The 12922-nt window shown below is 37.9% G+C and overlaps 1 protein-coding gene across 3 annotated transcripts in view; it reads right to left on the bottom strand.

Moving 5' to 3' along the window:
* The window catches only part of cfap61 (cilia and flagella associated protein 61), a 132126-nt gene that overhangs the window by 86949 nt on the left and 32255 nt on the right, over window positions 1-12922 (bottom strand). For all 3 annotated transcript variants that reach the window (XM_062977912.1, XM_008109085.3, XM_062977911.1), the window contains 4 exons: window positions 10902-11089; window positions 10360-10399; window positions 7623-7762; window positions 91-217 (listed from right to left, as the gene is read on the bottom strand). In XM_062977912.1, the coding sequence (XP_062833982.1) occupies window positions 91-217; window positions 7623-7762; window positions 10360-10399; window positions 10902-11089 (495 nt within the window). The remainder of the gene's footprint in view (window positions 1-90; window positions 218-7622; window positions 7763-10359; window positions 10400-10901; window positions 11090-12922) is intronic.

Raw genomic sequence — 12922 nt, 5'->3', positions numbered from 1 at the left:
GAATGAATCAATGTTAATTTGCGTCATCATTTGCATCATCTCAAAGCATACATTAAAAAAGAAGCAAGATAAATTCATGCAGTATCTTACTGGATCTCTTCGTGCTTGTATGTATTTATCTACATCATCCAAAATACTCTTGTTTAGTTCCAAGGTTTTCACAAGCAATTCAACATCAGGAATATCATCAGATCTTGCTGCTCTTACAAGAAAAGACCTGTTAAAAGAAATTAAAACCAGATCCATATTTGTAGTGTAGTGAATAATGGCATCAAGTAATTGTCTCAAAAAGAATCCATAGTTTGCATTCATAGTAGCCATCATTATTATCTCCAAAGAAAATTGATATGGCATTCATGAAGTGGTGTTTTAAAATCCATTCTTGCCATAATAAGTACTTTGGTTGGGTAATAGAAAGTGCTGGCATTTTATATAAATTATGCTACAATGTTTTTTTCTAGCTGACTTCAAATATCATACATCAGGCATATCTGTGATAAGCTTATTAGCTTGATACTAATAAAACTGAATTAGTTTCCCACAGAGAAGCAGGGGTTTGGAACAGGAATATAGAATCATCCCTCTGTTTATCTGAAAAAAAGTTGTATAAATATATAATAATATATGTATTATGATCGGTTCTGGATTAACGATTACATGATGTAATGCTTTAAAACTATGATTCCAGAGGCCAGGGTTCAAATCTTCACTTGGCTATGAGAGAACCTTTGGCAGATCACTCTCTCTTTGCCTCAGAAGGCAAAAGCAAATTTTGCCCATTATTGATTTGATTTAGGGTTGTTGTAATTCAAAAACAAATAAAGTTCCTATCTACACTCATTTCTGAATGCAGATTATCTGGTTTAAACTGGATCTTGCAGTTAAAATTAGTTAATAATCCAGTTAAAATCAGATATGTTGTCAAAAGCTTTAATGGCTGGAATCACTGGGTTGCTGTGAGTTTTCCGGGCTGTATGGCCATGTTCCAGGAGCATTCTCTCCTGACATTTCACCCACATCTATCGCAGGCATCCTTAGAGGTTGTAAGGTCTGTTGAAACTAGGCAAGTGGGGTTTATATATCTGCGGAATGTCTAGGGTGGGAGAAAGAACTTTTGTCTGCCTGAGGAAACTGTGATTGTTGCAACTGATCGCCCTGATTAGCATTGAAAAGCTTTGCAGCTTCAAAGCCTGGCTGCTTCTTGCCTGAGGGAATCCTTTGTTAGGAGGTGTTAGCTGGCCCTGATTGTTTCCTGTCTGGAATTCCCGTTTTTACTCATGTTGTTCTTTATTTACTGCCCTGATTTTAGAGGGTTTTTTTAAATACTGGCAGCTAGATTTTGTCCATTTTCATGGTTTCCTCCTTTCTGTTGAAATTGTCCACATGATTGTGGATTTCAATGGCTTCTCTGTGTAGTCTGACATGATGGTTGTTAGAGTGGTCCAGCATTTCTATGTTCTCAAATAATATGCTGTGTCCAGGTTGGTTCATCAGGTGCTCTGCTATGGTTGACTTTTCTGGTGGAGTTAGTCTGCAGTGTCTTTCATGTTCCTTGATTCGTGTCTGGGCAATGCTGCCTTTGGTGGTCCCTTTGTAGACTTGTCCACAGCTGAATGGAATACGGTAGACTCCTGAAGAAGGGAGAGAATCCCTCTTGTCCTCTGCAGAACATAGCATTTGTTGGATTTTCTTTGTGGGTCTGAAGTTAGTTTGTATGTTATGTTTCTTCATCAGCTCCCCAATGTCCTCAGTGGTTCCCTTGCTATATGGTAAGAACACTTTTCTTCTGGGTGGATTTTTGTATTTACTCTCGTGGCTTGTTCTTGATTTTGCAGCTCTTCTGATGTCTGAGATAGAGTATCCATTGGCCTGTAGAGCCCAGTTTAGGTGGTTCAGTTCATGCTGGAGGAGGAGGGCTTCACAGTTTCTAACAAAGGATTCCCTCAGGCAGGAAGCAGCCAGGCTTTGAAGTTGCAAGGCTTTTCAATGCTAATCAAGGTGGCCAATTGCAACATTTACACTTGTTTCCAATTGACAGAAGTTATTTCTCTCACCTTAGACATTCCACAGATATATAAACCCCACTTGCCTAGTTTCCAACAAATTTCACAACCTTTGAGGATGCCTGCTATAGATGTGGCCAAAATGTCAGGAGATAATGCTTCTGGAACATGCCCATACAGGTTGGAAAACCCACAGCAACCCAATAAAATCAGATAATCTGCATTCAAAAATGGGATTATGTAGATGGGGTCAAAGGCAAAACTAAAACAATGTTTGCCTAGAAACACAAAGATATACAATGTCATACAATACAATAAATACATTGATGTTGGCAATGTGTAATAGCCAATGTTTGTTTCTTTTGTTTAGTACCCACCATTGAAAAAGTATACATGAATACAAACTGTCAAAAGGGATGGAAAGTGTTTTTTCATGAGAATGTAAAGTTGTGAGTATTTGGATCAGATTTATAATTGTATGTATGTGGGTATGGATACACACTCTTGTTAATCTAACAGAACATTCACAGATAAATTCACCTGAGGAAGATCTAGAGTCAAAACCGGTTGTGGTATCTGTACCCGTCAATTCAACATATTGATTTTACAAGCTGCAAGTTTATGCATAGAACACGCATTGTTTAAGTTAGAAATTCTTTGGATGTACAAAGAAATACCATTGTACATGTAAATTCTGTACCAATTGTATTTTATTTAATACTAATCTATACTGTATATAACAGTTGATTTATCATTGACATTGTATATCTTTGTAGTCGTGGGCAAACATTGTTTTGGCTTTAGTCAGGAACCCATTCACTTAATATTTCGTCAAAGACAAAATGGTCATGTATGACTATCTGGTTCAAAGATGTGGACATTAGATATCAGGTCGAACTAATGAATGATCAGTTAGTCCTTTCGAAAATGAAAATGTCATTTAAATCTGAAGTTTACTGTGTATGCACCTGCAGCTATCAATCCATGAACATCTGATTGTACTATACTAAAACTAACGGTAATCAATAAATTATTTTATCTTTGGCATAGCAGTCTGTCACCTAGGATAAAACATTTTTTTTCACAGAAAGTGTTAATTTTGGATAATTACTCAACATTTTCAGATTGGAGCTACCGACTGTGATATTTTTTATAAATATATTGTGGAAAAAGAAAATTAAGTTTGAAACATGATTTATTTTCTTATAAAGTCAGCTCTTAGATATTTTCTTCCTGTTCCTTTGAATGCCAACCACTATAAAGGCCTGCTTCTACACCCTAGGCATATATTCACAAAATACAGAGGAACCTCTGTAGATGCAATTGATTGCATGAAGTAGTTTGATAATTGATAAAATAATGCCTGAAGGATGGGCACCTGCTTAAAAAAAATCAGACTCATTATGAAAATGATAAACCGAGAGAAAAATATTCTTAGTTGAAACATATTCACTGAGCCCTCAGTAAGAAAGTAATTCTTCCAGAAGCCTATTTCATTTGACTGTCAAGAAGTAAGGGCACCATTACTATTATGCTTTACAGTCAAAATTGAAGAGAAGTATCCATTAAGCATTTCAGGCTACATCTTGTCATGTTATTACTTTGCATCCTTCTCTATTAAGAATCAGGCCTAGTGTTGCATTTGCCATCCTCTAGCTTTTGTGTGAGGACTTTTTCTCTTTCCAACACCTTTGCTAATCAGTCTTTCATTTAGAGCCTTTGCCTTTATCTCTTTGACTTTGCACTTTCATGCCTCCTCCATCTTTCTATGTTCGCTTCTGATGGGTTGGCTTTTTATTCATTTTCAGCGACTCGCTTTCTATTCACATGCCTTTTGAAATCTCCTAGTGTAAAAACACTGCATTGATCTTTGCTTTTTATATTTTTCTTCATCAGGAAAGGATTATTAAGGGACCAAGACCGGCTTTTATGTTACTCTTTTTTCCACCTTCCTCCACAATTACTGGTTAGTTTTCAACTCCTGCTCACATTTTCCACAGAAATAACATTGTAAATTCAGATTTTTTTAGGTGAAAGCAGAGAATGTACCTTTTTATGAGCATGCCCATCTTTTGGCCATAAGGCCTCTCTTGTTTTCTCAAGTAAAGGCACACCTTGCTTAGAGGACACAATCCTTCTATAGAGTGTGATCTAAGACTGAAGATTTTGCAAGTAGAGTGGGATCTCCGTATCCAAGGGGGCTTGGCTACATGATGCCCACAGATATTAAAAGAGGCAGATGCTCACATCTCTTATATAAAGGTACTTTATACATACATATAATAAAAGTGAAAAAAAATTGTATGTGTCTATGTGATGGAGGTGTCCACTTACACTGACAGCCTCCCGCCTCCATAAACAGCTATAGTTCCCACTGAGCAGGAGACACCCTTGGCCTTCCCTCCACTGACATGCAGGTTATAGTGAGCACCATGAACATGTAGCCCAAACCATGCCAGTGTCCTCCACAAACACCATACTGCCCCACACCCAAGTGAAGGCTTTCATGTGAGGACAATTTCATCATGGATGTTCTGTTTTTCTTCTATAATGGACATCCCAGAGTTCCTTAATTTGCATGACCCCGCCCACTGCTTCTCCCTGAACTCTTTTCTATGGCACACAGCAAACAGGAATAGATCAGCAACTGAACAAGAGGTTTGGGGAGAATTCACCATGATTTACAGGAGTTGTACTTGACCTACATCCAGAGAGCACTGTTCTGCCATCCAACGATGGATCTGGACCAAACTTGCCACGGATGATGGGACTTGCAGTACCTTCACTGATACTGTGATCCACACTGACAATGGACTGGGACCAAACTTGGCACAGAGAAGCCCCATGACCAACTGTACATATTGCAGGGGTTAGTGGGAATGGACCTTGATTTTGAAAGTTGTAGTTCATCTGCATCTAGAGAAACAGTGACCCCCAGCAACAATGGGTCAGGACCACACTTGGCACAGAGAAGCCCCATAACCAACTGAACATACTGCGAGGGTTAGTAAGAATGGAAGTTGTAGCTCACCTGCATCCAGAAAGCACTAAACCCAACTGACGTCAGATCTGGACCAAACTTGGCACAGAGACCCAACATGGCCAACTGTGCATACATGCCTGGTTTGGGGGTAATTGACCTTGGATCTGGGAGTTGTAGTTCACCCTTATCCAGAGAGCACTGAATCCAGCCAGCAATAATAATAATAATAATAATAATAATAATAATAATAATAATAATAATAATAATAAGTTTATTTATATCCTGCCACCATCTCCCCCGGAGGGGACTCGGGGCGGCTCACAGAAATATCAGATACAAAACAATAACAATGTACAATACATCGATAAACAATAAGCAATGGATCTGGACCAAACCTAAGTGATATTAACTAACATCCCAAAACAAACAATGCCTTCTTCTAATAACCCAGGCACCACCGGGTCCCCAAGCTAGTAGTATATAAAGTTTGAGCACCACCCAGCTTCTTCTATCCTATCCCCCCCTGTGCACACAAGGCCTAGCTTCTCCATCATGCCTCCTTGACACTCACATTCCATTCTCTGCCCATGTGGACACTGAAGGCTTTTCAGAAACACCAAGGACAATGTCCATGTTGCAGTCCGAGGGAATATGAGGGGTACAGAGAAGCCCAACATAAGATTCAGCCAGTTCAATCACTGTATCTCCAGGCCAAGGCTGCTCAGCTTTAGAATGTTCTAGTGGAGGCTCTGTGCAGGTGAAGTATCTCAAAGCATCACACTTACCAAAAAGTCTTCAGTGTCCACATGGAGCAAAGAGTGAAAGAATAGGAAGTGAGTGTCAGGGAGGCATTTCATGTTTGGCAGTGTAATGATCGTCTTTTTCTGAGTATCTCTTCACAGATCAATATATTAATGTAGCTGATAAAATTTGAGGTAAGCATAAAAAACACTGGTGTGATGGTAACCATTAGTTCTTCTGGCTAATGCAGTATCATAGCGTCTCAACTATAAATGGAGGATTCTCATGTAAAATCTAAAATAGTTCCTATGACTACTTCCTATGATCTGAAGGCCTATGTCATAGAGAAGAGAGGGAGTGTGCTGAAGGTCTCAGTATAGTTTATATTCAGATGCATTTACCAATAGCTAGTCATCTGTGCTGGAACTTATGATGACTCCTTGAGTCTTGAGAAAAGAGACTACTGTACTTCTGCCATGCATTTCATGAATATCCTCAGTGCATTGGATAAGCCAACTGAAAACATCTTTGTGTTGATACAGATCTTTCATCACTACAAACTAGAAGATCAGTGATGTTCAGAATGCATTGTGATGTGTAAGTTATCTTTAGATCCAGAAAACTGAACCAGTCATTCAGTCACAGAAGCAGAAGAACAAAATGAAGTGTGACCTTACAAAATGTCTAAGGTGTTATTTATCAGTTTATTCCATAGGGATCCAGAATAGGATGAAGCCTCCAATATTTTTTCTGCACTGTAAAATAACAGGAAAACAGCCAAAACAAGCCAGTAATCCTTTCCCTTATAACCTTTGAAGGAGAAGGAGTACAGATCAGTCCTACAAGTGATGGGTAACACCTTTACAAATGATGGTGAGAACTTAGAGGAGTCATTGGTGATACTCCGTCAAGTGCTGAAATGGTGAAAGAGTCTAAGGTCTAAAGGTGGTACATAATCCTGTGCACAATGGAATGTCATTTATAGAGATTCAAAGAGGACTTTTGGAAAATCTTGATGACTTCCTCAAAGAAAAAGGTTGCCAGAGGGATTGTTTATAAGGAAATCTATGATGGTTATGCAAATACTGATGACAAGCTCTTATTGGAGACTTAGGTCTAACACATGAAGAAGATTCAGAATGTTTCCAGTATATGCATTGCAATCTGCATTGCTGAGTCTGAAATCTAAATCCCATTATTTTCTTCATCTTATAAACTTTGAAGACATGATCCATTACCACCTCTCCATCAACATGGATGGTCTTGAGTCTTTCTTCTGGTATCGTCACACACCCTAGGCAAATGGAATCAGGCACATCTATGGCAGGTTATGTTTCCTGACCCAACAGACAGTGTGCCTCTTGATTGAATGAAAGACCCACCTCTTCTGAAAGTCGGTGTTGGATATTATAATTATTTCTTCCTATAACAAGGTATAGACAGTTTGTGGGACTGACATTACTACAAACTAGGATCCAAAGAAGACATGGAAGCAGGTGCCTTAGATTATTTTTTTCTGTTCCTCTATCTCACTCACTTTATCCCATTTCCTTCCTTTTCCAATGTCAATCCAGATTAGTAGAGTAGCCATCCTTTGACATCCAAACAATGATTTCCCTAGCATTGGCTACTGTGGTGGGGTGGAATCTTGTGCTGTGGTATTTGTAGAAAATATTGGGATCCAGAATCAGTGTTTTACACATTTTTATACATTTTTTACATAAATGTATAAAGCTTTCTAGAGAGACATGAATCTAATTGAAAGTTTCTAGGTTATAATTAGTGTCATTTCCTACTAGATAACAAAAACACCTAAGCAATTCATTGCAATTAAAACATTCAATTGATCTGCAGTTCTTCAAAGAAGTGTTTGTAAAGCAAATTATTTTACTTACTTCAGCAATCCAGAACGGTGAAACACATAGAGCTCTTGATGCAGCGTGCAATTACTAAAGGGAACAACCCTGACAAAGTTCTGAATTAAGTGAAATTCAGGCACCATATGTGGTACTGAAATAATGCAGAAATCTCTAGCCTGAAAAGAAGAAATAATAATAATTCATAAAAATCACATATAAGTTGTCTAAGAAAAGTTGTTTAAGAAAATAGATAAAGGGCAAGAAAAATGCATGATCAGATTGAAGTGGGAGTTTTTCTACATGCCCTCCACTTTACTAAGGTATCTGAGGCTCTAAAAACAGGTTCTGGTATTGCAAACACATCTTGCTTGAAACTGGAGCATGCCTCGATAGACACTGTTTTTACCGCACAAATCCATTCTACAAGCACTTTTAGAAAGCATTTTTAGTTTTGCGTAGTTACTAGGATATAATTCCTCCCAACTGATCCACTGCCTCTCTTTCTCCATGTCCCCTGTTTTTAATGTTTTTTCCACCAGAAGAATTGGGAAGCTGCATGAGTTTCAGAATGTCACAAGACTTGGCCTTTGCTCTTAATTACTTCTACCTTTTTCAATTTCACAAGCACTGTCCCAATAATATACTTTAAAAGTTAATAAAAATAAAGATACATCTTGCAATTAAACCTATTCTGTGTATTCTGCAAGGGAGTGTACTTTTGCTTGACAAATCTTGTTTAGCGATGCGCATGCACCCACAAGCTGGAAGTTTTGTAAAACAGACTTATAAACAGGAAGGAAATGCTTAATTAAGATGGGCAATCCCTATCAGTGCCTGGAATTGCCTGTGAAGTTAGGGTTACTTAAATTTCTTTTTGATAGGAAGTGAATGGGCAGAAATGGGAAGTTTTGTGTTGCATACAGAGATATTCTCTGTTCTCTCTATGGAAATTGAAATGGCAGCAGTTTGGGAACAGCGAAGTGCAGAAGAGAGAAGGAACGCCCACAATATATGAACAATCAGACATCATTACCCCAAAGTAGCTGCAGCAGTGCTTTTACCATGTTACACAACTGAAAACACTTTGGACACCAATTCAATGAGCTTCCAGTAACCTAAAGATAACTGTCCTGCACTGGTAGAAAAATACTGCTTCAACACAAATTGCAAAATGGTTTGCAATTCATTTAGAATGACCCACTTCCATTCGTGGCTAGTGAGCTTCAACCATGCACTACAAGCCTCATGTGATAATGACCTTATTAAAACCCACTATATAATGCTGTAATATCCAGAGAGAAGGAAAAGAAGATAAGGACCATACCTCCTTGCATGGACAGCTTTCTGTATCTATTCTAAACTATGAGTTTGATAGTCAAATTCACTCTTTCCCATAAAAACACAGTCAGGGAACAGTGGCAATGGGATGATGACTATGAGATAACATTAATACCAGTAGTTTTATATTTGATTAATAACTTATTCTCTGCTCTAGACCTCAGTCTAACATGAATTTTTCCCACTGACATTCCACTGAATGTGAAATTCCCTTGAAATGCATGAGACTCTTGCAAAAATCTGTTTTTATACAAGACTACTTTGTGTTGTATTTGGCCTTTGGTTAATAATGATTAAGAATTCAGATACAGTTTGACAAGGATGGGACATGTAGATTTGAGAACACACATTTTAATTTAGCAAGTTTTTAAATACAAGTCATAAAAGATTCCAGTAAGATTTTGGATTTCTTTTCCTGTAACACAAACTTGACAATAAGCGGTACAGATAAAAATGTAGCAAACCACAGAAACTTTAAAACAGTGGGCAACTATGGGCTGGATAAATACTTGTTGCTTACACACAGAAATCTGCATGTACTTGAAAAACAGCCAGCCCATAGCCAGGCATGTAGCCGGGGGGGGGGGGGGGGCGGGCTTGAGGGATTTCAGCCCCCCCCCCCCGAAATTCTCAGGGTGGTCCGCAAGAAGGCCTTACTGGTATTATTTGTTATGTTTATTTATATCATGATCTGATCACCATACTCACTATATCCCATATGCATGGGGGTATCGGGATAACGATACCAAAGGTTTGCTAGAGTAGATCCTCTCTCACTCAGACTCAGCCCCCCCCCCCCCCCGAATCAAAATACTGGCTACAGGCCTGCCCATAGCCAAAAACAAAACAGGAAGTGACTTCTGGTTTTGGTGTCAATACAATATATATTCTTCAATGTGTTCTTGGCCTCATTCTTGCAGCTTATGTAGATATCAGGTGACATTCATGTATAGTCATCTCCTTGGATATCATAAAAATTTGTACCTTCTTACTCTTTGGCAATGAATATTACATGATGACCTTGTCTCCCAAATATGGACTATCTGATGACTTACCAGTTTTCAGATATAACGATTTTACGTTATTCATCATGAAATGAGGAAAGCTGTTTTCAAAATTTAACAGAGATGAATAAGCAAGTGAATGGGGAATGCAAAATGGAAACCAGTAACTTCGGGGCTATTGGCTCTGAACAATCAAAGTATTATTCATTTCCATATGAGATTTTTAATGTTGATGGTATTGAAAGTAGTGTACGTCTTACAATTGATGACATCATAGAACTGAAGAAATACCATATATCTATATATCTCAATAATGTCTTTATATAACCTTCTGATTTCTGCCCTAGAGCACCCCAAAGAACTTGAAAAATATCAAAAAGCATTTTTTTGCAAATTGTTTTCTGCTCATTAATTGCCTTACTTCTACTTACTGGGAAAAGGTTGAAAACAAAATTGAGAAAATCCAGCGACCTGCAAATAAAATCACATTATTAAAGAAAAATCATGGCATTTTATTGTATAGCATTCATTTTAAACCTAACCTAATTCAGCTCTCCTCAAAACACAAAACAAAAGACATCCCCCTCTGAATTAATCCATAGCAAGGACATAAGATATAAGAGAATCTGTATTTCTTTTTTGCAGTACAATGCAGAAAAGGGCTATGTCAATGGTTAATAGGTTTTCCATGAATGTATGTGGTTAACAGGTATTATGACGAAATGATTTGAATTCATAGCAGAGGTTATTTAAGCAGAAGAGGAATGATGAAAGTATAGAACACTTATATTTTAAATAAAATATTTAAGTCCTTCTTAGCAGGGGGTTGGACTGGATGGCCCATGTGGTCTCTTCCAACTCTACTATTCTATGATTCTAAACAAATAAAATAAACCTAGTGAATATTAACAAGCCTTACTGCTGAACTGAGGATGAAATAAAATTGTCCATCTAGGTTCTTTAGTGTACTTGCCTTGTTTCATATTTCTCATCAATACAAAAGAGCTGAATACAAAAAGCATTCACTGCTCCTCTATACACAGGACGAAAAGCTTCTCTATCAAGACTGAGAGTGGATAGTGTCTCCGTGGCTTTCAAAATCTTGCTTCCTTCTTTGTCTAATGGCAATTCTACTGAAGGCTGAATTTGCAGTCCCAATTTCTGCAGTAAAAAGCAATGAGAGAAACATCCTTCTAAACACTGATTGATTTTTTAAAGCATTTCCCATCACTATAAAGAAGCACATAGAGTAATTCTGAGGTGCAATTAAACTATTTTAGATCTTGCATTTGTATCTTATTTCATCCACCAGTCACTAGATGATAAGTAACCTTTACTTGTTTTGAAGATGCAATAAACCTGCATTTGTGAGCACCCCTGCTAATTCTGCTAATGAGGTACTTCTGTCCCAAAGGCCCCAACCACATTGCCATATATTGCAGTTTCAAAATGCAGATTAACTACACTGAACTGGATTATATGACTTCAAACTGCCACATGATGCAGTTCAATGCAGTTAATCTGGATTCTGAAACTGCATTCTATAGTAATGTAGATGGGGCAAAAGTCTTACTATGCTGGACTACAACCTTGTTGGAGCATTTCGAACACAACTTTACTTGCTTGATTTAAACCTGTGTGGTTATGTTGAATTTAAAAACTGTAGTACAAAACTATACTTTACATGAGATTTGGGAATTGCATGTGATGCTTGAGCCCAATTTTGTCATCTCTGAAGCAACCTGCTAATCCTCCAAAACAATCTGAATTCAATTTTTTAGATGAGCATAATTTTGAGTTAATTTCCCACCAGATAATGATTTTAAACGATTAAGAAAACTGTCTCCAGGCATGACAGTTTAGCATAATCACATATTCAGAAGCCTCCAATATTCTTCTCTGAACACTGCCTTAGAGCTGAAAACTGGCCCAAAATGTTGACCAAAGGCAATGTGACATCATTTCCAGCATACAAACAAGTATTGGTGCTGCCAGGATGTGTGTATGAAAATTAAACTCTGTCCCCTCCCCACAGTTGCCAACCCCTGTATTTGTTGTGACTCAGCTGGAATCTCAGATTGGCTCTGATGAGGATGATGGGATTCAGGTTCAAAATCAGGTTCAAAATGTCCCTGTTGTAGAAGATGAGGAACAAGTTCATTTTCCCACAGCAAGGAATGATGTTGATGATACTGAAACTAGCCAGGTGCAAATTGACTTGGAAAAGGAGGACAGTTCTCAGTCTGATAATGAGGCTCAGCAAACTAACGAGCAGGTTGACCTTGATGAAATGGAATCTTTAGATTGAGCTGACCGTTTGGAATTCAGGGTGTGAGAATCGCAAACAAGAGGGAGGTTAGAGGCCAGAGAAATGCTTTCATGCTTTGCAAAGGGTATTAAAGCAATGTGTTTGGAGAGAAACCTTTGTCAAAGCAATTTCCGTTCAACCAAGAAGCAAGCTCTCATTTTCCTGGATTATCTTGCAGCCTACGTGCTCATGTTCTTGGGACTTTGTCATGCTCTATTGGGACTTTGTTTATTCCTTGTGATTTCTGGAATTATTCTCTAAGACTGTATTTTTCAACATTTTTTTAAACTTTACTTTTGCTTTTAAATAAATTTGTTATCTTCTATTTTCTGATAAACAGACAAGACTACAACCTGTGTGCAGTTTGGTGTATATAGCAAGGTGAAGCTAACCTGAGGTGCGACAGTATTATGCTAGATTAGAGTTTTCCAGACTATGTGTTATGACACATTACTGTATTGGGTGCACTGTGTAGGTGTGTTGCATGAATGTAATGAGAAACCTCTGAGTCTATGTAAAGTAAGTAGTAAATCATATATATTTAAAATTTAAATGAAATATTTTTATGAGATGTGTTGTATGCCCATGTTATGACAATGTAGGTATGTGTCCATCTCTTATAAGGGTTTGGTTTAACTTATGGTTTGCTAGTAAAGCTGAATTACTGTGTCACAAAATGATGCATG

Source organism: Anolis carolinensis, chromosome 4 (assembly GCF_035594765.1).
Source record: "Anolis carolinensis isolate JA03-04 chromosome 4, rAnoCar3.1.pri, whole genome shotgun sequence".
Lineage (NCBI taxonomy): Eukaryota > Metazoa > Chordata > Lepidosauria > Squamata > Dactyloidae > Anolis > Anolis carolinensis.
Note: the sequence above shows the minus strand (reverse complement) of the source record. Positions and strands in the feature narration are given on the sequence as shown.